This window comes from Eurytemora carolleeae, unplaced genomic scaffold (genome assembly GCF_000591075.1).
Source record: "Eurytemora carolleeae unplaced genomic scaffold, Eaff_2.0 scaffold1383, whole genome shotgun sequence".
Classification (NCBI taxonomy): domain Eukaryota; kingdom Metazoa; phylum Arthropoda; class Copepoda; order Calanoida; family Temoridae; genus Eurytemora; species Eurytemora carolleeae.
The window spans coordinates 50,593-77,013 of NW_019402180.1; the positions used below are offsets into that span (position 1 = coordinate 50,593).

The window sequence follows — 26,421 nt, forward strand, 5'->3', positions numbered from 1 at the left end:
AATTTGGTCATGTACAAAATTGATAGGAGGGGGGGCCTGGGGGGGGTCCAAAAATCGTTCACTAGGACAGACCCCTACTGATGTAATATTTGTTATGTTAAGCAAAATTTCGTTGTCCTTGAATTTGTTTAATTTTGACTACTTAGAAATAACGTGGCCTGGAAATATATGTAGAGCGGCTTAATTTTTTTTTGTCCAGTCGTTTCATCCCTTTTTCCAAAAATATTTTTATTTTTACCATTTCTGTTATAAAATTTAAATTTGATTTCAGACCAATGGGGCCGCCGGGACAAATGGGACAACCCCGGCCAATGGGCCCACCCGGTCAAATGCCTATGGGCTTAGCCGGACAAATGCCAATGGGCCCACCAGGCTCAAGACCTATGGGCCCACCAGGACAACTTTCTACTCAAATGTCTGGAATGAATCTAGGACCTAACAAACCTGGTCCAGGACAGTTTAGACCGGTTGGACCTCCAGTAGGTCAGCAGGGACCCAGACCAGGAGGTCCTAATGGACTTCCAGGAGGGGGTCCGTTAGTGAATGGACACCAGTCCAATGGTATGAACGGACAAGATAGGATTTCACCTGTCAATGGTCAACCTAATAGTATGCAAGGGTCACAGTCAAATCCATCCTCACAGTCTGGAATGCCCCCTTCATCAATGCCCCCATCCTCAATGCCCGGCATGCCCCCATCCTCAATGCCCGGCATGCCCCCATCATCAATGCCTGGTATGCCTCCAGCTTCTATGCCCGGTATGCCCTCGTCTTCTCTGCCCGGCATGCCCTCCCAATCCATTGGCGGAGCTCCCCGCCCTAGTTTCAACCCTCAATCTATGGGCGGATCAAGTGCACCTATCACAAGGCCAGGAATGCCTCCAATGTCACAAGGAGGAGGAATGATGCCTCCACAGAGCAGTATGGGTGGTCCTCCGATGATGGGAGGTCCTCAACCTCCCAGTATGGGAGGACAGCAACCTCAGAGCAGATTTCAACAGCCTCCTGCAATAGGAGGTCAACAGCCCCCAATGATGGGAGGACCACAACCAATGATGGGAGGACCTCAGCCTCCAATGATGGGAGGGCCACAGCCTCCGATAATGGGAGGGCCACAGCCTCTGATGATGGGAGGTCAACAGCCACCAAGAATGGGTGGGCCACAACCACCTTCAATGAGTGGACAACAACCCCCTATGATGGGGGGACCTCAGCCTCCAATGATGGGTGGGCCACAGCCTCCAATGATGGGGGGCCAACAACCTGGATATCCTATTCAACCTATGGGACCAGGGATTAGTGGACCTGGAGTGAGTGGACCTGGAATGGGAGGACCAGGAATGGGAGGACCAGGAATGGGAGGACCAGGAATGAGTGGACCAGGAATGAATGGACCAGGAATGAATGGACCCGGTATGAGTGGGCCAGGAATGGGAGGACCAGGAATGAGTATGGGATATCCAAGTGGCATGAATGCTCCAAATCAAAGGAAATCTCTGGATCCAGATTCAATGCCAAACCCTATCCAGGTAAAGGACATTAAACCATGTTCTCGCATGCAGTTAAATTAAATACAGGGTTACCCACAAAGGATGAGACTTAATTGACGACTGTACGGAACATAACTGGTCTGTTTTCTCAAATTCATGGTTCCCTGTTACTATCAAGAGGCCACGAAAAGACTTTATTCAATGTAGAAGACTTATTCGACTTAGGAATCGTCAATTTAAGATTTCAGGTCGTCTTTAGAGTCTCATGCTTTGACGGTAATCATGTATTACGGGTCAACTCCGTGGCAACTTCACAAATATTCTGGCTTTAGCGCATGGCGCCTACAGTCATCAAAGCCGCAAATCATAACTTAACCTTCATGTAAACTAGACTTGGGCAAATTCCATCTTGTCACCATAGGAATTAAGTCTTAGCTTCAAACCAGTTCCTATACTTTGATCTTTGCAACCTGATGGTGTAAACCTTTGTTTTTTAAACTACGATTATATGATTTAACAGCTCTGATCATAATTTGAAAGTTATAATGTCTAGGTCATTGGATTGCTATAAGATATAGGGATTAGAAAATCAGAGTTTGTGGCAAAGACTAAATTTCTTATGGGTTAATTTAACATTACTCTCCAGAGAGGGGGAAATTATACTTAACTGGAGAGGAAAATTTGCATACCTTGAGAGGGGTAAATTGTACATGTACATAACTCGAATGAAAAATTTTCATAACTTGAGAGGGGGAAATAGTACTTTATATAACTGGCGAGGAAATTGTACCTGTACATAACTGGAGAGGAAAATTTTCATAACTTGAGAGGAGGAAATTATACATGTACATAACTGAAGAGGAAAATTTTCATAACTTTATGGGAGGAAATTGTACATGTAATGATGTACATAACTGGAGAGGAAAATTTTTATAACTTGAAAGGAGGAAATTATACATGAACATAACTGAAGAGGAAAATTTTCATATCTTGAGAGGAGGAAATTGTACATGTACATAACTGGAGAGGAAAATTTTCATAACTTGAGAGTAGGGTAATTGTACATGTACATAACTGGAGAAGGAAATTGTCCTTATCTGTAAAAGACCAATATTTAATACTTTTTTTAAAAATTCTTCTTAATACATTTTACCCAAAAATTCATTGATTTTCCCCATTCAGCGAATAAAACCCCCCCCAAAAAAATTGCCGCGCAAGCATATATAACTTCTGGGGAAAATTTATTTCAAAAAGGCGAAGAAAAATAGTTTTTGAAGAAGATATACACCCTTGTTTTAAAGTGAATTTATTAAGGTTATGGAGGATGATGTGAGGAGTTTCAGCACAGGAGAGTTTTATACAGATGCAAAGGGAAAAGTTCCTCCTCTTGTTACAACACCGTTTATTACTAGGGATGCTGGAAACTCAGGTTCTTATCCTTCCTTTCTTACATCCTTTCATTATTATATTCTTCCTTTCTTATATCCTTATATCCTTTCCTTCTTTTAAATCCTTATATCCTTTCCTATATCCTTTCATTCTAATATCCTTTCATTCTTATATCCTTTCATTGTTATACACTTTCATACTTATCCTTCCTTTCTTACATCCTTTCATTCTAATATCATTTCATCCTTATATCCTTTCATTCTTTTATCCGTTCATTCTTATACCCTTTCATTCTTATTCTTCCTTACTTACATCCTTTCATTCTTATATCCTTTCTTATATCCTTTCATTCTTGTATCCTTTCTTATATTCTTTCATTCTTCTATTCTTTCTTATATCCTTTCATTCTTTTAAATCCTTATATCCTTTCCTTTATCCTTTCATTCTTATACCCTTTCATACTTATCCTTCCTTTCTTACATCCTTTCATTCTAATATCATTTCATTCTTATATCCTTTCATTCTTATATCCGTTCATTCTTATACCCTTTCATTCTTATTCTTCCTTTCTTACATCCTTTCATTCTTATATCCTTTCTTATATCCTTTCATTCTTCTAATCTTTCTTATATCCTTTCATTCTTCTATTCTTTCTTATATCCTTTCATTCTTATATCCTTTCATTCTTATTTCCTTTCATTCTTAAACCCTTTCATTCTTATCCTTCCTTTCTTACATCCTTTCATTCTTATATTCTTTCTTATATCCTTCATTCTTATATCCTTTCTTATATCCTTATATTCTTACATCCTTACATCCTTACATCCTTATATCCTTTCATTCTACTATTCTTTCTTAAATCCTTTCATTCTGATGCACTTTCTTATATCCTTTCATTCTTACATCCTTTCATTCTGATACACTTTCTTATATCCTTTCATTCTTACATCCTTTCATTCTTATATCTTTACTTAAATCCTTTCATGTTTATATACTTTTTTATATCCTTTCATTCTTATATCCTTTAATTCTTACATTCTTACATCCTTTCATCCTTACATCTTTTCATCCTTACATCCTTCATTCTTATATCCTTTCCAGTTTCCTTTATCCTTCCATTCTTAAATCCTTTCATTATTTCTTATATCCTTACATTCTTATACCCTTTCTTTCTGATATCCTTTCATACTTACATCCTTTCATTATTTCTTATATCTTTTCATTCTTATATCCTTTCTTTCTGATATCCTTTTTCTTACATCCTTTCATTATTTCTTATATCTTTTCATTCTTATATCCTTTCTTACATCCTTTCATTATTTCTTATATCTTTTCATTCTTATATCCTTTCTTTCTGATATCCTTTTATTCTTATATCCATTCATTCTTATCCTTTCATTCTGATATCCTTTCCTTCTGATATCCTTTCATTCTTATATCCTTTCATTCTTATATCCTTTCATTCTTTTATCATTTCATTCTTTTCCCTTTCATTATGTTATCCTTTCAATCTTTTACCCTTTCATTCGTATATCTTTTCAATCTTATACCCTTTCATTCTTAAATCCTTAATTCTTGTATTCTTTCATTCTTATTTCCTCTCATTCTTATATTCTTTCATACTTATTTCCTTTCATACTTAAATCCTTTCAAACTTATATCCTTTTATTCTTTTATCCTTTCATTCTGATATCCTTTCAGTCTTTCATCCTTTTATTTTATCTTTTCATTCTTTTATCCTTTCATTCTTATATCCTTTCATTCTTGTTTCCTTTCATTTTTGTTTCCTTTCATTCTTGTTTCCTTTCATTCTTATTTACTTTCATTCCTGTATTCTTTTATCCGTGTATCCTTTCTTTCTGATCCTCCTTCATTCTAGTATCCTTTCACTATTGTATCCTTTTATTCTTTTTTTCTTCCATTCTGTAATTCATTCTTATATCCTTTCATTCTTGTATCCTTTTATTCTAGAATCCTTTCAGTCTTATATCCAGTGCTTAGGATCCATTTATTTTTAATGCGGATAATTTAAATTTTTTTAACAAAGCAGAGTTTACAAATTTTTTTCTTTTTTCGCTTATTTTTATGATAAAACTTAATGAACCATTCAGAAATAAGGAAATTTTCAATATTTCAGATTTGGGTTTTTAGAGTAAATTTTTTTTTAAAGTATTTGGTTGATTTTTGCCCCTTGGATCCGGATCCAGAAAGCCATAATCTCGCGGATCCAACGGATCCGGATCCTAAGCACTGCTTATATCCTGTCATACTTTCATTCTATGCTGTTATTCTATCAAACTTTTACCCTTTCATTTCTTATATCACTTATATCCTTTCATTCTTACATCCTTGCATTCCTATTGTAACATTTAATCCCTTGATATCGTTACAATCCCAGACATAAATCCAAGGGAAATCAAGATCAATCGTTGCCCCCCCCATCTTTGAGGGTTAATGCAAGACTTCACTTTCATTCCCAGTACCAGTTCATAATTCACCCAAACCTCTCTTCTTATGTATAATATCTATCTCTCAAGGTCTTGAATAAGTGGGTGGTTTAACATGACACATTTTATTGGTACAAATATATCTGTTAATATCTATTTATATTAAATCATATTCCATATATTTGTGGAGTCCCTCAGCGGTAAAGCAAGCCTCCACTAACTCTTATATGAGGAAGAGTCCCTCAGCAGTGAAGCAAGTCTCCCCTAACTCGTATATATGAAGAGTCCCTCAGCGGTTAAGCAAGTCTCCACTAACTCCTATATAGGAAGAGTCCCTCAGTGGTTAAGCAAGTCTCCACTGACTCTTATATATGGAGAGTCCCTCAGTGGTTAGGCAAGTCCCCACTGGCCCTTATGTAGGAAGAGTCCCTCGGTAGTTCATCTGAGCCTCTGTTCCCTACTGGGCTAGACGTGGTCTCAGCTGATCCTTCTATAGATAATAAAACTGGTGATCTCCTGATCAATCCTAGCTATCTATCAATCTGCTACAGACCTATGATCTTCTCCTGTGATACTTGTAACTGGTGATTCATGATCATCCTAGTTCTCTGTCAATCTGCTGTAGATCTATGATCTCATACTTGCAGTTCTCCTGTGATTCATATAGCTGGTGATCTTTGTGATCCACCCTAGCTCTCTATCAATCTGCTCTGGATCTCTAGTCTCCACAGTATCTGCAACTTACACAGTATCTGCAGTATCCACAATATCTGCAGTATCTACAATATCTGCAGTATCCTTCATATCTGCAATATCTGCAGTATACACATTATCTGTAGTCTGTTCTGCATCTCTGTTGATCTACTGTCTGCTCTATATCTCTGTGATCTGTTGGATGCTCTGCATCTCGATTGATCTCCCATCTACTTGATATCTCCTTGGTCTGTAGGATGCTCTGCATCTCGGTTGATCTCCCATCTATTTGATATCTCCTTGATCTGTAGGATGCTCTGCATCTCGGTTGATCTCCCATCTACTTGATATCTCCTTGATCTGCAGGATGCTCTGCATCTCGGTTGATCTCCCATCTACTTAATATCTCCTTGATCTGTTGGATGCTCCGCATCTCTGTTGATCTCCCATCTAATTGTTATCTCCTTGATCTGTAGGATGCTCTGCATCTCGGTTGATCTCCCATCTACTTGATAGATCCTCATGATCTCCTTTCACCTGGATTCATTGGCCTGTATTATCTTCTGAGTCCACAGTGTTTCTAACCATAGAAACACCTGGAATATTAGAGGGTTTAGGGAGTTGAACCAGCTGTATAGAGGTGGAACTACATTGCTCTGATTCTGTTATCCATTCTATAGTTCCAGCAATCCTCGGAGCCTCTAGTGTTTCTAACCATAAGAACACCTGGGATATTAGAGTGTGTAGGTAGTTGAACCAGCTGTATAGAGGTGGAACTACATTGCTCTGATCCCATTGTCTGCTCTATAGCTCCAGTGTTTCTGACCATAGAAACATCTGGAGTATTAGAGTGTGTGGGTAGTTGAACCAGCTGTACTGAGGTGGAACCACATATCTCTGATTCTACTGTAAACCTGAGATATCTATCTAATCAATGGTTTATTCCTCTGATCTGTTGTAACTTGAGATATCTGTCTCATCAATGGTTTGTTCCTCTGATCTGTTGTAACTTGAGATATCTGTCTCATCAATGGTTTGTTCCTCTGATCTGTTGTAACCGGAGATATCTGTCTCATCAATGGTTTATTGTATTCCTGAAGATATGATCATGTAGATATAATCATGTAAGTCCACATGCTGTAAGCCTTCTGAGAGCTGTCCATGAAGTGCCCGTCCCCTAGCCTTTGGTTGAACAAACGGAGCTTAACTCATACGTCTGTTCGGTTCAAAGGTCTAGGGTGCACTGTTGAATCTTAATGAATCAGTTCAGGTTAACTACTCCGCATTCATTAAAAGAACAAAGAGATAAAGGTGTGAGGCTGGGGGAGGTTTTTAGCATGAGTCACCTATACTTTAAATATTACACTATGTTTTTTTATTTTTGTATCCTTTCTTTCATATACTCTTTCATTCTTGTATCCTTTCATTTTAGTATCCTTTCATTCCTTTTTTTCTTTCATTCATTCAAAACAGATTAATAGATGCTCGAAACTCAAACCCTTTAAATTTGATATATTCAAATTCAATCATTAAAATATATTATTCGTATATTCATTTATTACTGATGCTGGTAACCTGACAGGGTGTACATTTTTCACAAATAAACTTTATTCAATTTGTAAAACTGAAAACCATATTATTTTAATTCAATTTATTTATAAGTGAACTGAGGATGCTGAAAATTCAAGCTTTGACAATTGTTTTCATTAATGCTGTTCTATATTTATTACTCAGATTCTTTTTTTAATACAAAGATGTATATTTTCTCAAATCAATTTTCCTCCAACCCCCCTCCTTGCTAAAAATCATATTTTTTCAGAAATGTTTAAATGAAAGTTTGATTTTTTCGCGCTGAATTGTGAAAATTGAATGGTTTCAAGGGAAATAAATGAACTTTTGGTAAAAAGCATCGAAAAAAATGAAAACTTGCCTTTTGATGTCCAATTTTTTGCTTTTNAAAAATATGAACCCCCAGTTAAATATTTATTCAGTCCTCTCCTGAATAGAATTTTTCAAAGATTTTGAAAATTTTGAATAATTTTGTTTGCAGGTCCACAGCATATTCGGTCGACGATGTACACTGTCCCCGACACACCGGACATGAAGAAGCAGACCGGAGTTCCATTCGGCCTCGTCATCAGTCCTCTGGCGGATACACAAGACGGCGAATATCCACCCCCGATAGTTAATCTTGGGGAGCTAGGTAGGATTCCTATTTTCATGGATTTTTCATGGAGAAAAAATTTCAACGCCCCTTTTAAGGGGGGGGGGGGCACGAAACGTATTACTCTCCGGGAAATTAAACAGTGTTCAAACATAACTGAGCATCGTCGTAGGAGACTGATTTTTTTTGCATACGAACTTAAAATTATGGATATTGCATGCTTTTATTTGGTTTTGAACGGATCTGAGCAAGTGTGTGCGCGCGCGCTTTTAGTGAAAGATACGGCTTTTCTGACAGTAAATCAATCTTAACTTCATTAATTGCACTTAAACATTTATCCTAACCATCTTTAAACAAATAAGCGCTCAAAACACTAAACTCCACTGCCAAAAAGCCTTTAATTTTTGCGCGCGCGCGCAAATAAAATAAAATATCTTTGAATACTTATGTGCTAAGTTTGGCCTAAGTAGCATGAGATACATCAAACTATAGCGACATTGGAGCATCCTGACTGGCGCGCTAGTAGCCAGTCATTACATTATGGGTCACCTTAGCACAGATGATGTATGATGTATGTTCTCTGTCGTGGAAATAAGGAGATTCAATATTTGAACCAATATTGACTCACGTTTTGATATAAATCACGTGTCTGTTACGTCTTGTTATGAAATCCTCCGAATTGCGCAGTATTGGTTTCTAAAACTTGTAAGGTTTCATTATTTTCCAAATCCAAGGAGATCACGTTTTCTCTTCTTGGTGAAAATTTTAATTAAAACTTGTATTAAATTTTAACTTCTCATCTATGTTAATTAAACCTCTGTGCTTATATTTTTGTATATACTTACATGCTTACATATTTAGGACCGGTTCGTTGTACAAGATGTAAAGCGTACATGTGTCCTTTTATGGTGTTCACTGATGGTGGAAAGCGGTTTGCCTGTGTGTTTTGTAAAGCTACCACTGAAGTTCCACAGGTTTATTAAGTTTATTATTCTTCTTTCCTTACATTTCACTTCTTTATGTTTTTATTTTAACACTTATACTTTTTTTTAATTTATTATTTTTAATTTTTTATTCTTTATTTATATTCATAGTTGGTTGCTTTTTTATCTGAATGACATTGTCGCCTTTCTCTTGAGTATTTATTACAATTTCCTTCATTGTCTTACCAATACCATAAATCTGCAATTCACTTTCTCAGAGAATCCACGATGGAAAATAATCTATTCAGAGCTGGGAACTTTTGAATGGTGGATTTCGGGATAAATGCTTGATTCGCTCTTTCTCTTAATCTCGAGATTAAATAATGCTTGTTCTCCCTTTGTTACTAATATCCAGAGCTGAAGACTTTTGAATGGGATATCCTTAATCCCGATCAGTTAATTAATCTGGAGATTAATATTAGAGGAGAACAATCATTATTCAATCTGGTGATTAAGAAAAAGAGGAGATCAAGCATTAATTTCGATATCCACCATTCTAAAGTTTTCATCTCTGATTAATTAACCGATAGGGATTAAAGATATCCCATTCTAAAGTTTTCGCCTCTTGTAATCAAATATGCCACTTTGTAAATGGAGGGTTACAGTGCTTTTTAAGAAAACTGAATAATTATTATTATTTATCTTGCAGGAATATTTCCAACACTTGGATCACACCGGACAAAGGATGGGTTAGTATCCTACTTTTTACAAGTTAACTGTAGTGTACATTTTACATTCCTGCAAGATAAATAATTATTATTATTTATCTTGCAGGAATATTTCCAACACTTGGATCATACCGGACAAAGGATGGGTTAGTATCCTACATTTTACACAATAAGCAGGGATATCACTGTTCATTGTTCAGTATACAATTAATTTTGAATCTTTCCGCACCCAGTTAATAAATATTGTTTAAACGTTTATATAAACTTCTTTGATTAAAGCAAGTTTAAACAAGTTTTTCCGTCTTTTAGAAAAGCTTTAAGTTTATGAACGGTCAACATTGAGATCTAACTGATTATCTTAGAGATTTTTTTACATACATATTTTGCCATTAAAATATTGGAGATCCCAGAGATTGAAGTTCCAATATTTATTCTATTTTTGTGCAGATAAGAATGAGAGACCTGAACTGTGTTTGGGAACTTATGAGATAATTGCCACCAAGGATTATTGCAGGTTTGTAAAAATGTATAAACTCAAAATAAAGAGATTACTTTCCTAAGTCGAAAGTAGAGTTAAACTTAAAAGGAACTATAAGAGTTAGTTGCGCTACTGCAGGAAGCAAATAGGAATTATTAGAATTAAACACTTTTTAACTTTGAAAAACGACAATATTTTTCGCATGATTGATCAGATAACGATTTAAAGGGTACCGTTGTGAATATCGCACTTCCATCTTTGCATGGGGGGTCACTTGAAATTATGCTTACAGTCCCTATATAGTTAATATATATAATTATACTAATAGGAACAATTTCAACCATTTATTTTAAACCAACGGCTAATTTATTAAATAAATAAATAAAATTATGATGTATTAAGGGATTCTAAGCCCCCTAAACCTCCTGGCATCCTATTTGCTATTGATGTATCCTATCCAATGATGAAGGAAGGAATTGTTCACCTAATCTGCCAAAATATGAAGGTAACAAAACCATATCTTTGTTCTCATCAGTGTTATATTTTTTCTTGAAAAATCATTTTATTTCTGCACACATGAATGTAGGACCACTATTAAAAATCATTTTATTTCTGCACTCATGAATAAAGGACCACTATTAAAAATCATTTTATTTCTGCACTCATGAATGAAGGACCACTATTAAAAATCATTTTATTTCTGCACTCATGAATGAAGGACCACTAATAAAAATCATTTCGTTTCCCCGAATGTGAATTATGTTTGCGTGATATTTTCTTAAGATCTTGTTCGATGATTAATTTTTTTTTTGGGGGGGGGGTGTGAGTGTTATTAATGAATTTTTTGGGACAAGTATCAAAATGGTGATAAAAAACTTGAACATGATATCCAATTTCAAAATTTGTTTCTCAAGCATCGAAAATCAAAAAAACTGCAATTATTACAATATTTTCCACTGTTCTTTTAAATGTAGAATGTAGATAAATGTTGGGAGAAACAGGAAAGTTTTATATTTAATATGAAACTTGAAGATCTAATTGGGAAATAAGGAAAACTGAAATTAATTTAACATCAAGGAAAACTTGAAATTTAATGAATTTTATATTAAATATTTAAATTTAATGGGTTAAACAATATGACATTAATAATTAGTTCTTACTGAATTTCATCTTCCCAATTTGAAACATATTTTTAGGAAATCGATTCTGTTTTTTATTGATATATTATACTTAAGGGCTAAACCTGAACCAGGGGTGTATATTTTCTCCAAAAATTATTTTCTTCCCCCTTTATTTATCATTTTTATTTCCCCATAAGTTATAAATGTTTTTAAAGGTTCAAAAAACTTGGGGGATGGGGGAAAATGATTGAATTATTATTCGTAAGAATACTCATTAATTAAATTATGTCGACTGTTCCTTTAACCCTTGAAATTTTAGGAAATCCTACGTGGGTTACCAGTTGATAGTGCTGCTGGATATTCTAAATCCAACATGAAGGTAAGACTTCTCAAACTTTCTTATATTAGATACATTTTAGCCTATGGTTGGGTTTTTTTTGCGCATTCATGGCTAATTTTTTTCATTGCTTATTTTTTTCAAACACTTGTACACATTGAAAAAGTATAATAATCTTGAAATAAATTAGGTTTTGATAATTCCACAGAAAATGGAGGGAAAATTCTGGATCCTATTTTTCCCTTTCAGTTAGTTTTTCTTTCTCTTCCTAGTGTACATGAGGTTTTATTGTTAACTAGTGTACAATATACAGTCTACAAACAATGTACAGTGCACAATGTACTGTGTACAATGTACTGTGTACAATGTACTGTGTACAATGTACTGTGTACAATGTACTGTGTACAATGTACAGTGTACAATGTACAGTGTACAATGTACAGTGTACAATGTACAGTGTACAATGTACAGTGTACAATGTACAGTGTACAATGTACAGTGTACAATGTATGTGTACAATGTACTGTGTACAATGTACTGTGTACAATGTACTGTGTACAATGTACTGTGTACAATGTACTGTGTACAATGTACTGTGTACAATGCACTGTGTACAATGCACTGTGTACACTGTACAATGTACTGTGTACAATTTACAATGTACAATGTACTGTGTACTGTGTACAATGTACAATGTACAATGAACTGTGTACAATGTACAATGTACAGTGTACATCAAGGTTCCAAATGCCTAGGTTGGGTTTATGACGTATGACCGTAGTATAAACTTCTACAACATAAATCCTCTTCTAGCTCAGCCTCAGCAGATGACAGTAGGAGACGTAGAGGTATTAACATTATTTTCACTTCATTCATTTTTTCTAAAGAACTATTTAATTCAATTTATGCTGAACTGTATTCTAGCAAAGAATTTACACGATGAGTATTAGTTTTCATTGTTACATGGATACAATTTAAGTTCACTGTATTGTACTGTACTGCACTGAACTGTACTGTACTGCGTTGTACTGTACTGTACTGGAATGTACTGTACTGTACTGTACTGAACTGTACTGTGTACTGCACTGCACTGCACTGCACTGCACTGCACTGCACTGCACTGCACTGCACTGCACTGCACTGCACTGCACTGCACTGCACTGCACTGTACTGCTGCACTGTACTGTACTGTACTGTATTCTAGGATATGTTTGTACCAATGGCCGAGGGTTTGATGGTTGACATCACTGAATCTGAGGCGATCATTGATAGTTTAATGGAGCAGTTACCTACACTCTTCTCAGAGACTAGAGAAACTGAAACTATTCTTGGACCAGTCATACAGGTATTAGAACTATATCTATAGATATATAGCTATAAAGATAAATACAAATATATCTATATATTGTTGATGATTTGGGAAATAGAAAATTATACATCATTAGGCAAGTTTTTTTCATTCTTAAAAAGTGCATATTATCTTGTTATTTTTTAAAATAATATTATCTTATAAACAAATATTGTAAACAAAGATCACAATTTTCCTCGGCGCCGTTAAGAAGAAATAAAACCTTTTTCTTTCAAATTCTTTTTGACTTTGTCTCATTTCGGTTTTATCTGTCAGAGTTGGCGAATTTCTTCTTCTCTTGAACAGTTTTTTTAATGTTTTTTCAACGTTTTGTTTTATAGTTATATTTTTGTTTTTCTTTCAGAGATGACAGAAAGTGCCTTGGAACTGACAGAGAAAAAACTGTTCTTGCGCCGCAGAATAAGTTCTACAATGATTTAGGTATTTATAATATATATATTTATCTGTAATGTACTGACACCGTAGTGCAGTGTTAGAATCCATTTCATTTTGATCCAGATTCAGAATCCACCATCCCCCCACAGAAAAAAAAATGGATTTGGAACCGGGCATGAACATTTCTTCAAGATTTCGGATTTTAACAACAATTTAAATATGGTTTAAACATTTTCAATTAGGGAACCGTTGAGATTTGTTTTTTGAGAGAGAAAAATTATTTTTTTAGAAAGTTTTGGTTGGTCTTTTTGACCCTTGCATCCATATCATGAGCACCGGAATGTGCTATACTGTGCTTTTTTACTGTAATACAGTGAACTGTACTGCTTTGTACTCATCGAATCCCAAAATTTCAACTAAAATGCTTTTTTTTGTAAACTTTCTTCAAAATAAGTTCCAGAAGCTTGAAAAAGGGGCCACTAACTGTCTGAATGTTTTAAAGTCCGATACCTTAAGATATTTTGGAAGAATAAAATAAATAATGTGAAAAATATGCAGGCCAAGAATGTGTAACTGTGGGTTGCTCTGTGGATCTTTTCCTTTTTAACAACGCATACATCGATATAGCTACGCTCAGTCAGGTACTTACAAGTTTATCCTTCAGTTGAAGAGATACAATTCACAACAATACCTTATATTTTTATTTATTTATAGATTTGTTATTCATGAAGTTGTCGAGTGATTGATTTGTTGATTGATTTATTAATTGATTGATTTGATTGATTGATTGGTTAATTTATTGATTCGTTATTTCGCTACTGTTTGTTTTTTACATTGATATAAGTGTTGATTTATTGATTGACTATATTTCAGGTTTGTCGGTTGACCGGAGGGCAGGTTTATAAATACACATACTTTCAATCCGACCTGGACGGAGAGAGATTCATCTCCGATCTTGCTCACAATATTTCAAGGTAGGAACACAGCAAGGGATTGTTTACAGATTGTTCACAGATGTTGAAGTTACCAGTTAATGAAACAAGGATATTAATCCAATGCTTTTCTATCATTTTCTGTGTATGATCCAGTATCTTTAGAATCTGTGACTCGTGTATTCAACAGTTAAGAGCTTTCAAATTTTGAACCAACAAAGAAATTTTTTCTGAAAATTCGTAAAGTAGTTTTTAAGTTGTCTTTCTTCCAACTAAAATCAGCATATTTTTTAATAAGGTATTCAAAGAAATATTTAGCTCCAAACCTGTCATAATCAATTGAAAATACATATATGTTGGTTACAGTATTTTTTTATACCTTCAATTTATTAGAGAAACTTGTGTCCTACTCATCCCTTCTTATTTATTTTTATTTTAAAGAATATTTTGAATATTTAGAACGGTTGTGTTTGACGCTATAATGCGAGTACGAACTAGTACCGGAGTAAGACCTACGGATTTCTACGGAGCCTTCTTCATGGCAAATACAACTGATATGGAGCTTGCCAGGTTAACAAATAATATAAGTCACCCTTTATGGATTGATGGCAAAGTCCGATTCAAAACGGAACCCTAGAAAACTTTGTCTGATCTATTATGCAGTAGGTTGGAAGTGTTGGAAGTGCTAGAGGAAGCATTTTGACATTTCAGATTTTTTATTATTATTTTCCATCATGATTTCTTAATAAACAAACCTCGCTTATTTTTAATAAATTTTTTAAATTTAGCGTGAATGCTGATTCAGCTCTAACAGTCGAGATTAAACATGATGATAAAATAACAGATGAAGATGGAGTTTATATACAGGTGACGTAATACAAAATGATTGTATAACATGGAACCCCAGCTTTGCATGGAGATCTTGGAATTTATGAGTGATGATTGGACACACAAACAGACAGACAAACGAATTTTACTACCCTTTATATTTATACACCCCATTGTATTAATATAATGGGGAGTATTAAAAAAAGAAAGAAAACTTGCCTTTTGGTTTATTACAATTATTCAATTTTTTGATTGATAAATATTGTTTAGATGCAACTGGATAATATTTTGATGATTCGATTGATTGATTATGGTTGAGGGGTTGATTGTATTTTATAAATATTGTCTAGGGTGTCCTACTATACACTAGTGCATCTGGATAATAGTTAGCGATTGATTGAATGATTCATTGGTTGATTGATTGAAAAAAATTGTATTGGGTGCCCTGTTATACACCCAGTGTATCTGTATAATGATGGATTGATTATAATTGGTTGATTGATTGTCGGTCTGTCTTGGGTGCCCTACTAAACACCAGTGTATCTGGATAATAATTGATTGATCATTTCTGATTGATTGATTGTCTAGGGTGCCCTACTATACACCAGTGTATCTGGATAATGATTGATTGATTGATTGTCTAGGGTGCCCTACTATACACCAGTGTATCTGGACAGCGTAGATTAAGAATAATAAATCTAAGTTTGAACGTGAGCGACAACATGGGGGAATTATATAGGTAAACTTATTTTCTAACCTAAAACTATTCAAATAATGTGATCCAAGTATCCGAATTGAGACCATAACACAGTGCTTATGATCCGGATTCGTTGGTTCCGTATCATTTTGGCTTTCTGGATCCGGATCCTAGGGCAAAAAACTGTTCAAGCTTAACTTTTGCTTTCAAAATACAAATTTCTATTCTTGAAGAATGAGAGATTATTAGAAACTTTCCATATCTCTTAACATAAAAATAAGCAAAATAAAAAAGAGCCAAAAATTTGAAATTTTTTATTAAAAAAATAGTTACTCTTAAAGAGATTTGATCACCTGGATCCGGATCCATTTTTTATCAGGATGGGGTATTAAATGAATCCTAAGCACTGTCATGAATCAAGACAAAAATATATTTTCTGACGATTTGTCTTTTTTGTTGTTTGACTTAATGTCTGTATTTACAATGACAAAACCTAGCAGCCTCATGAGAAAACCAGTGGCCGAATTTAAAGAATTTGAGCGGCGGTTTAAATTTAAGCCGCAGTTTAAATATGGTTGGTTCCACTTAAAATTGTATCAAATGTTTCATGATTTAAGCCGGCGCTTAATTTAAACCGGGTTTTGGCGGATTTAAACCGCGGCTCAAATTCTTTAAATTCCATCTCAGTTTTACTTAATGTTCTTATTTCTTTTTGTTTTGCTGGTTTTTTTCACTTTTATCCTAATCTGTTTTTTTATTGTACTCCTACTATTTTTTCACTTAAATCCTATTCTGTTTTTTTTTACTTTAATCCTAATCTGTTTTTTTTTCACTTTAATCCTAATCTGATTCAAAGACTCCTATTTTTTTATCAAATGCGCCTTGAAAAGTTTAAAAAAGTCTACGGGAAATTAGGGGAAATAGTTCTGGTATTGGTTGTTTATTTTAAATGACACACTGGAATTTCTTTCCAAAATATTAAATGAATTTTGCAGAAGTTCTTAATGATTGAAATCATCCTTGATGGCACACTGCTGAAAATGAACCATCAGGATCCAAGTCAAAACGCCTAATTTTTTTCTCCGGTTTATATTAATATGCAGGCTTCTGAGTTATAATCTAAATTTTCAGAAAATGCTACCTAAGAAATTTTAATTAAATCCATTTTAAAGAAATTGAAGAAATAAAAAAAAAAACTTTTTCGGGTCGCATTTTGACAGTGAGGCAGTTTACTTAGGGGGTTGAATTTTTGCTACAATAAGTTTCATGACTGTTTAAGAAAAATGAAAAAATTTGGAGACCATGTCGTATACTGTTAAATATCGTCAAGAAACCTAGAAGGAGCAGATTCAAGTCGTGAAATGAAATTTTTGTTTAATTCAAGACCCGTGAATGCACTTAATTTTTTTAAAAATTGATTTGCTGAAAATTCCCTGGGTGGCATTTTCTGAAAATTGGGAATATAACTCAGCAGCCTGCACATAAACATAATCCAAATAAAAAGGTTAGGTGTTTTGACTTGAAAGTGTGATGTATTGTAAATATATAGAATTCAGTCTTGATGGATTGTAAATATATAGAATTCAGTCTTGTAAATATTTAATAAACACATGGGTTCAATGTTCAATGTTCTGACAAATGATAAGTAAATTGTCACGCTTCAAATCTCATTGTAAATAATCAAATTTTCAATTAATTTTATTGTTTGTATGTCCGGGTATAGAATTAAAGGAACTGAACGCGTAATTTCAACTAACTTGTCATACTTGATTCATAGCAGTACTTGTGAGTATTTGTGAGACTATGTACTAATTAGATATCAATGTTTAGAGTTTTGAAAAATGATAACTTTCAGTTGTATTTTTTCCACCGAAGGAAAATATACAGGAATTTAATTATAAAACAGTTTAAAGGGTACCGTTGTAAATCGGTCCTTATCATCTTTCTTTTCATGGACGGTCACTTGTAATTACGCTTAATATCCCTTTAATCTTCCATTTAAAAAAAGATTTTCTCGGCAAAATTCGTCGATGTCCAAAGTTCATGAAAAATGTCTTAGCATTTGCGTTAAAGTCAAGTTTTTGTTGCTAGCTGAATTCATAATTTAATTTATACGGTTTGAAAGATGAGAAACTAGAAATTTAATTTTGTGGCGAAGTTCAATTTCTTTGTTAAAGCTAAACCCGGTGACATTTTTTTCTACTTTGTGAAACATTCAGAAGTTAATGTATTATATTTGGCTAGGAACTGTGATTTGGATACAGTCGTCAACTTTCTCGCCAAACAGAATATTTCCAAGTAAGTTTTCTTTTCCCTATATTTCTAGCCAATCAGAATCAGGGGGCGGAAACGTCATGTGTGTGTGTCGGTACCAAAAGTGTGTGTGTAAGGAAGGTACCAAAAGTGTGTGTGTAAGGAATACCGAACCGAAGGCGTTTACTGTAGGTATATACAGTACATAAGAATCTCGGTAATTGTACAGTCTAGGAGAGTACATTTGTTTATTGTTAATTATTTACTTAAAAATAAGTTTAATATACATGTAATATATTATTTAAATATTTAAGTCAACACTGTAAGCCAAATTTCCATGCAAAGAATATAATTTCATTAAAGCTTACAATAAACTACTCGTTATTCAAGCTTAATTATAATTAACGACATTGTTCTGCAATTTCCTTGACTAATCATGTTGTACGAAAAGAGTGTGCGTGTGTTATACAGAACTCGTCTGCAAAGCATTTCCATTTATTCCTATTCCCAGATCAGAATATATTCGAATAAGTTATATATTCTCTAGAAAATGCCCCTCCCATTTTAAAGGGAGAGGTTGCAAAAAAATAAAGGGGGTATATGTTAATCCCGAATTGAATTCGGATTTGATCTCTTTTAAGTTTACCTGTACCCGTTGCATAGGGAGTGTATATTTTATATTCCTATAGTTTTCAAATATGATTTCAAGGATGCAGAGGGCCCCCCCCCCCCCCTCTTAAGCTGCCAATTTTTTCAGAAGCAATTCTGAGTTGAAACAATTTTTCGAAGTGTCTTCTTTACACAAATATTATATATTTTTGATAAATTTTTTTAAAAATATAATTTTAATATCAAGGCTGATGGAGAGTAACCCTAAAGCAGTAAAGGAATCCCTAATGCAGCAGTGTGCCCAGATCTTGGCTTGCTACAGGAAAAACTGTGCGTCCCCCAGTTCTGCAGGTTTCCTCTCTTTAATTTTCATATACTTTCCTCTTAAAATATTTACTTTCTTCGTTTTTTCTTTTCTTGTCGTACTTTCCTTGTCTTGCTTGTCCATATCTTTTATTTTATATGTCATCCTTTTTTATATTTATACTTTTCCTATTTATATCTATCCTTTTTTTTATGTCCATCCTTTCCCTTTTTATATCTATCCTTTCTTTATTTTTATCTTTCCTTTCTTTATTTTATCTATACTTTTGCTATTTATATCTATCCTTTCCCTTTTAATATCCATCCTTTCTTTATTTATATCCATACGTTTGCTTTTTATATCTATCCTTTTCTTATATATTTTTACATATTATATTTTATAATAAATGTTTACTTTTTCTATCTGAATTGACAGATTTACTGATTGATCAAGATTAAGATATTGATTGATTGATTGATTGATTGATTGCTTACAGGGCAGTTAATCCTCCCTGAGTGCATGAAGCTGCTACCCCTGTACACCAACTGCCTGCTCAAGTCCGACGCTATTTCCGGGGGAACAGACCTCGGATGCGACGACAGAGCATTCGCCATGTCAGCTGTCAGCAGTATGGACGTGGCTTCAAGTGTTGTTTACTTTTACCCCAGGTGCAGTACTCTTTGTTTACTTTTACCTTAGGTGCGGTACACTTTGTTTGCTTTTACCCCAGGTGCGGTACACTTTGTTTACTTTTACCCCAAATGCAGTACACTTTGTTTACTTTTATCCAAGGTGTGGTACATTTTGTTTATTTTTACCCCAGGTGCAGTACACTTCGTTTATTTTACCCCAGGTGGAGTAGACTTTGTTTACTTTACCCCAGGTGCAGTACACTTTGTTTACTTTACCCCAGGTGGAGTACACTTTGTTTAAGATTACCCAGGTGCAGTACACTGTGTTTACATACACCACATGTGCAGTACACTTTGTAAACTTTAACGCCAGGTGCAGTACACTTCGTTTACTTATACCCCAGGTAAATGTGATAACACTTTGTTTTTACATTTAACGAGGGGTCAACAAGATTTTTCCTTGAACCCAGCTTTTTTTCAACTTATTGTTTTTTTTTGTGTTCCTCTTAAAAAAATAAATTTATAAAATCAATCATAAACCCCAAAAGATTTTCGAACATTTGTGTTCTGATGATGAAGAATATTATTATTATTCACCCTGGAAGCCTATAATGAAAATTATTAAGAAGTGAAACGCTCCAAAAAGGAAAAAAAAACTTTTTAGCTTTTTTACGACTGACGTCACTAAAAATCTTGTATGCATTAATATGTTAAATCATAAATGTTGAAGAAAGTAAATTTTTATCATCAATTTGGAGAATTTTACATTTAAGGAAAATTAGGTTTTTTCACCGGAACAAAATTTGCAACTTATGACCTTTAAAACTCAGTTTTCCGGAACATTAGAAATAAATGTCTCAGGAGAATTTTTATGCATTTCATAATTACAAGATTACAAAGAGTTTTTTTTACAGGAATACATGGTCGTTGAAATGTTCGCGCGTTAATATTTTATGTTATGGATTTTCAAACTTGAAAAAAATTCATCAGATTTTTCTAATTTTTAAAAATATTTTTCGACTAGATTGATTCCTCTTCATGAATTGAACACAGAAGAAGATGATGTTCCGAAACAGATACGGTGCACCATAGAGAAGGTATAGATAGAATTTTATAGATAGTAATTTAAGTAAACCATAGAGATTAGAGAAGGTATAGAAGTAGTAAATATAGTACACCATCAGAAGGTAAAGATAAAGTAGTAAATTCAGTAATACACCATAGAGAAGGCATAGATAGAGTAGTAACTTCAGTACACCATAGAGAAGGTATAGCAGTAGTAAATATAGTACACCATAGAGACGGTATAGATAGAGTAGTTAATTCATTATACTTTAGAGAAGGTATAATTAGAGTAGTAAATAGAGCACATCATAGAGAAGGTATAGAGTAGTAAATATAGAACACCATAGAGAAGGTATAGATAAAGTAGTAATTTCAGTAACCCATAGAGAAGGTATAGATAAAAGTAGTCAATTCAGTGCACCATAAAGAAGTAAAAAAAGTATAGAGGAGTAAATATAGAACACATAGAGACGGTACAGATAGAATAGTAAATTTATTATGTCATAGAGAAGTTATAAGTAGAGTAGTAAATTAAGTACACCATCATAGAGAAGGTGTATTAAATGCAGCACATTAAGGAGAAGCCATAACTAGAGAAGTAAATTCAACAAACCGCAGAATTACTAGAGCAGCTGATTCAAAGCACCGCGCGCACCATATGGCAAATATACAGCAGTAAAATTGAATACCTTGTGGAGCTTAGGATGATTTTATTAAATAAAAAATGTTTAATTGACCACCTTTCTAGTACCATAAATATGTGGTAGGTCGTCTTCTGACAAAACATTCATAGACATAAATCAAACTGTTTCAGGTTAAAGATGATGGAGTTTATCTACTGGAGAATGGAATACATATGTTGATGTTTGTCGGGCTAGCAACTAACCCCTCTTGGATACAGGTACACCTCTCCCCCTCCCTATATCCTTTATTCCGCAGAGGTCGTAAATCAAGCCATCTTGGATACAGGTACACCTCTCCCCCTCCCTACACCATCATCTTTATTCCGCAGAGGTCGGAACTCGAAGACATCTTGGATACAGGTACACCTCTCCCCCTCCCTACACCACCATCTTTATTCCACAGAGGTCGGAACTCAAGCCAGTCCTGCAAAATGTGATTTTATAATTCCTTTAAAACCTTTAATCCATATCTTTGATAATTCAACAATGAACTTCGTTCCTTCTCGACATTTTTAATTGTCAATAGATTCCGGTTGTCTTACTCGAATTACTGCTGAAAGGAAATCTTCATTGAAAAGAGGACAGTTAAAAAACTTTAAGAATTCTGCGAACAAATTTATAAAGAACAAGAATTTCGATTAAGTGATGAAAAGGAAATAATTTATTCTAACATTTTATTGAGAAATGTGTTCCTAAACATATAATTAGTTTACTGTAGAGTTTTTGTTCCATTTTTCGTCGTCGTTATTGGATAATTTTCAAAAAACCCATTCTCAAAATTATCCTTTCAACATGAACATTCAAGAAGGATTTTAAAGATTGAATTTGCGCTCTTGCTGAACAAATATGCACCGTAAAAACGTCCGATAGGTCTCGAATGAGTCCTTAAAAAATCTTATGTTTTCATTCTTTTATCATATTGTAATATTTGTCGTTTTTTTATTAACTCGATTTTTGTTATATCCCTGCTCTCTAGATTAAATCCCTGCTCTCTAGATTATATCCCTGCTCTCTAGATTATATCCCTGCTCTCTAGATTATATCCCTGCTCTCTAGATTATATCCCCTCCTCTCTAGATTACATCCCCCCTCTCTAGATTATATCCCTCCTCTCGATTATATCCCTCCTCTCTAGATTATATCCCTCCTCTCTAGATTATATCCCTCCTCTCTAGATTACATCCCCCCTCTCTAGATTCTCGATTATATCCCTCCTCTCTAGATTATATCCCTCCTCTCTAGATTATATCCCTCCTCTCTAGATTATATCCCTCCTCTTTAGATCATGTCCCCCCGAGCTAGTTAATTAACTTTAATCCCCTCTTATGCAAGATGCTAATTCCCTTTTTTAATATTTAGTTAATTTTCCTTGATAGTTTTTTTGTCCTCCTAATACAGTTTTATTTGATATTTAATAAACAAATTCTTTAAGTTACTATTATTGAGAATATTTGTTATGGATATTTGATCTAATTCCTAAATATATATTTGACTTAATTCCATATACATAACATACTGGCTGCATTGCCTGGCGTTGCTCTTGATGCTTTAAAAACAATGAAGAAAAAAGTTTTGTAATTTTTAAAAAATGGAATTTTTTCTAACATGTATCTCTCCTGGGTTGCCTCAAAAAATCGGCCAATTTTGTCCAGCCGTTTGGCCAGCTATATCAATGAATATATACATTTAAATACATATGAGCGAAGAGCTTTATTATATTGATTTTATTTAGGATGTTTTTGGTGTACAGACAGCTGCACAGATAGACATTGATAAAACTAAACTCATAGAAAGAGATAACCCACTCTCAAGGTAGGGTTAAGATAAAAATTTAACTCTTTAAATAAAGATAAAAAAGATTAGTTTTTTTACTCCTTTCTTTTAAAAAATGCTTTATAACATAATACTATCAAGTAAGTAAAATATAAAAACAAGTATTAAATTTATGTGAACTGATATAAACTTAAATTCTGTCTTGACGATGGACCAAACCTCTATTGAGTAAATAAAGTAGATGTTAGTTCCACATTTTATTAAAAATATGTTTCGGTCTGCGTTCACTCTCGTGTTAAAAACTGTTGTGCACTGTACTGTAACAGATATTACTATTGTACTGTAAAGTTGGCCCTGAATGAATGGTATCTAAAAATGGTTGCATGGCTCAAACTTGGTCGTGTTGCTGGGATCATAACGCTTAAATCATTAAAATGATTTATGACAAATTTCAAAATTAAAATCAGCTCCGGGCTGAAAACCCATTTTACAATCGGGACTTGAAACCCCAGGCGGCTTTGATTTGATTTGATTTGATTTGATTTTGTATTCTAGGCGTGTATGTGATCACTAGAATAACTAGCTAGTGATCTAGGATAATATTGCATTATGTATTCTAGGCGTGTATGTGATCTCTAGAATAACTAGCTAGTGATCTAGGATAATATTGTATTATGTATTCTAGGCGTAAATGTGATCTCTAGAATAACTAGCTAGTGATCTAGGATAATTTAGTATTATGTATTCTAGGCGTTTATGTGATCTCTAGAATAACTACCTAATGATCTAGGATAATATTGTATTATGTATTCTAGGGGTGTATGTGATGTGATCTCTAGAATAACTAGCTAGTGATCTAGGATAATACTGTATTATGTATTCTAGGCGTGTATGTGATCTCTAGAATAACTAGCTAGTGATCTAGGATAATATTGTATTATGTATTCTAGGCGTATAACTAGCTAGTGATCTAGGATAATATTGTATTATGTATTCTAGGCGTTTATGTGATCTCTAGAATAACTAGCTAGTGATCTAGGATAATATTGTATTATGTATTCTAGGCGTGTATGTGATGTGATCTCTAGAATAACTAGTTAGTGATCTTGGATAATATTGTATTATGTATTCAAGGCGTGTATGCGATGTGATCTCTAGAATAACTAGCTAGTGATCTAGGATAATATTGTATTATGTATTCTAGGCGTGTATGTGATGTTATCTCTAAAATAACTAGCTTGAGATCGAGGAAGATGAAACTAACGATCGTCAGGCAGAGGGACAAGCTGGAGATCATTTTCAAGGTAAACTAGATTATCACCAATACAAGTGTTAAAATCTAGAGATCTTAGATTATTTTGAAATATTTATTGGAAGTTTATAAAAACAACAATTCTGTTTTCGCCGAATTATGGTTTGTTGGGATTTTGAATACATATAAAGAATTCTATTGAATCCGAGAGAAGGTTTTTTATCCTAATTGCATGTTATAAAAGTACTTCCTTGAGAAAAACTTTTTCTATTAAAAAATTCTGCTGAATTACAGGGTATTAAAGGGACTGAAGGCGTAATTTTAAGTGCCTTTTCATTTTCCAATTTCCAACGGTGCCCCTTAGAGTATTGTCTGATCGAAAACGAATGAGATATCCACCTTTTTCTATTTAAAATTTCAATTTTGGTTTCTCTACTCAAGTTACATATGGAATGTTGATGAATAATCACTTGCTGGAGAAATGTCGATATCTTCCATATAACTGATCAGTTTAATGTTACAAGAGTAGGTTTGTAAAACATGCATATTCCTCTATAAATGACGGGTCACTTGAAACTACAACTTTTGTCCTAAAAAATCTCTGATAAATCTGAAAGTGATGAAGAGTAAAATACTATCAATAAAACTATTTTGATAAATATTCAAAATAAGGTTTACGAATTTTGTATCCCATAACATGGAGAATGCTGGAAGAGCAAAAATTAGATTGAGGGGGGGGACAAAATACAATGTTACACATGTTACTGAACTGATTTGAAGTACAATCATCTGAAATGTATTTTTTTCAGCATTTCCTGTGTGAGGACCGCTCTTCCGCATCCGAGTCAAGTTTCTCTTACGTCGACTTCTTGTGCCATATGCACAAAGAAATCAGAGCAATCTTGTCCTAAATGTCGTCTTCTTTACTAAAGGTCGTCTTCTAACATATGGATAAACTGGTGTCCCAAGGACAAGCGGTATTGTCCCAAAAGACCAATTTTTTTTGTCCTAAGAACAGCCTGAACGTGTCCTAAGGACGTGGTTATTTAAGATTGTCCTAAAGTGCAGTCAATCATTTTTTTATTGAGTGCAGAAATGTGAATGGCCCAGTTAAATTATCGGAAATTTTAATTCTTTGTTTGGTCCTCCTTTTGGTTTAAAAGAAAGTTCTCTTCGATCCCTGATTTGTCAATTGTTATATATTAGACAAAATCACATTTGGAAGCGTTCTTACATTATCTATATCGATTATCGAACCTGTATTTTATCTAAACTATAGTTGATATATTACTAAAATACTTTTTAGCATTTTCAAGCTGAACTTTTTATTTTTCCTAATTATACTTTTAATTAAAACCCATATTGTCATTACTCTAAAAATGTGTAATCGTATTAAAGAAATTTACAGTGTGATAAACTTTTTTTAATGTGGGGGGGGGAGGGGGGCTTTAATACTTCTGTTTCTTGCTTATACGGTTTAAATGTGTATACTGTATGTACAGTGTGTGTACAGTACTAAGTATATGGGAGAAGGTTTGAAACTGAGCAATGAGAATCCAAATTATATAATTATTAATTATGTATTTATCATTAACGATTTTATTATTGTAGACAAATATATTTTATTTTAAACTTCTTTTTTAAAAATAATTTTGAATTTTATTTCATGACTTTATTTCTGTTTGATTAAATGGTGTTATATTCTTAGATAATTTATAATTAATTGCATGGTAAGGAAGAATAAATCCCCTTTTTCCCTGAAGGGGAAATTGGCATGTGATGTATTCATTATTCGAAGGTTTAGTATTATTCAGAACTACTCAGCTCTATTGCCCTTCGCAGCCCAACCATTGGTGGAGGCTGTGTGTTTACCCTTCTC

At 33.9% G+C, this 26,421-nt stretch overlaps 1 protein-coding gene across 1 annotated transcript in view; it reads left to right on the plus strand.

Moving 5' to 3' along the window:
• Positions 1 to 26,174, plus strand: part of LOC111718130 (protein transport protein Sec24C) — a 26,630-nt gene extending 456 nt beyond the window's left edge. Inside the window, exons 2-25 of the mRNA XM_023493639.1 lie at positions 272 to 1,529; positions 2,805 to 2,919; positions 8,070 to 8,222; positions 9,045 to 9,157; positions 9,816 to 9,855; positions 10,282 to 10,348; positions 10,715 to 10,817; positions 11,753 to 11,812; positions 12,526 to 12,618; positions 12,975 to 13,120; positions 13,483 to 13,559; positions 14,073 to 14,155; positions 14,388 to 14,488; positions 14,906 to 15,016; positions 15,235 to 15,313; positions 15,919 to 16,013; positions 18,216 to 18,269; positions 19,081 to 19,184; positions 19,634 to 19,805; positions 20,794 to 20,866; positions 21,649 to 21,735; positions 23,250 to 23,329; positions 24,495 to 24,594; positions 25,352 to 26,174. Coding sequence (XP_023349407.1) covers positions 272 to 1,529; positions 2,805 to 2,919; positions 8,070 to 8,222; positions 9,045 to 9,157; positions 9,816 to 9,855; positions 10,282 to 10,348; positions 10,715 to 10,817; positions 11,753 to 11,812; positions 12,526 to 12,618; positions 12,975 to 13,120; positions 13,483 to 13,559; positions 14,073 to 14,155; positions 14,388 to 14,488; positions 14,906 to 15,016; positions 15,235 to 15,313; positions 15,919 to 16,013; positions 18,216 to 18,269; positions 19,081 to 19,184; positions 19,634 to 19,805; positions 20,794 to 20,866; positions 21,649 to 21,735; positions 23,250 to 23,329; positions 24,495 to 24,594; positions 25,352 to 25,453 — 3,466 coding nt within the window. The 3' untranslated portion in view covers positions 25,454 to 26,174. The remainder of the gene's footprint in view (positions 1 to 271; positions 1,530 to 2,804; positions 2,920 to 8,069; positions 8,223 to 9,044; positions 9,158 to 9,815; positions 9,856 to 10,281; positions 10,349 to 10,714; positions 10,818 to 11,752; positions 11,813 to 12,525; positions 12,619 to 12,974; positions 13,121 to 13,482; positions 13,560 to 14,072; positions 14,156 to 14,387; positions 14,489 to 14,905; positions 15,017 to 15,234; positions 15,314 to 15,918; positions 16,014 to 18,215; positions 18,270 to 19,080; positions 19,185 to 19,633; positions 19,806 to 20,793; positions 20,867 to 21,648; positions 21,736 to 23,249; positions 23,330 to 24,494; positions 24,595 to 25,351) is intronic.
• The last annotated feature ends 247 nt before the right edge of the window (positions 26,175 to 26,421 follow it).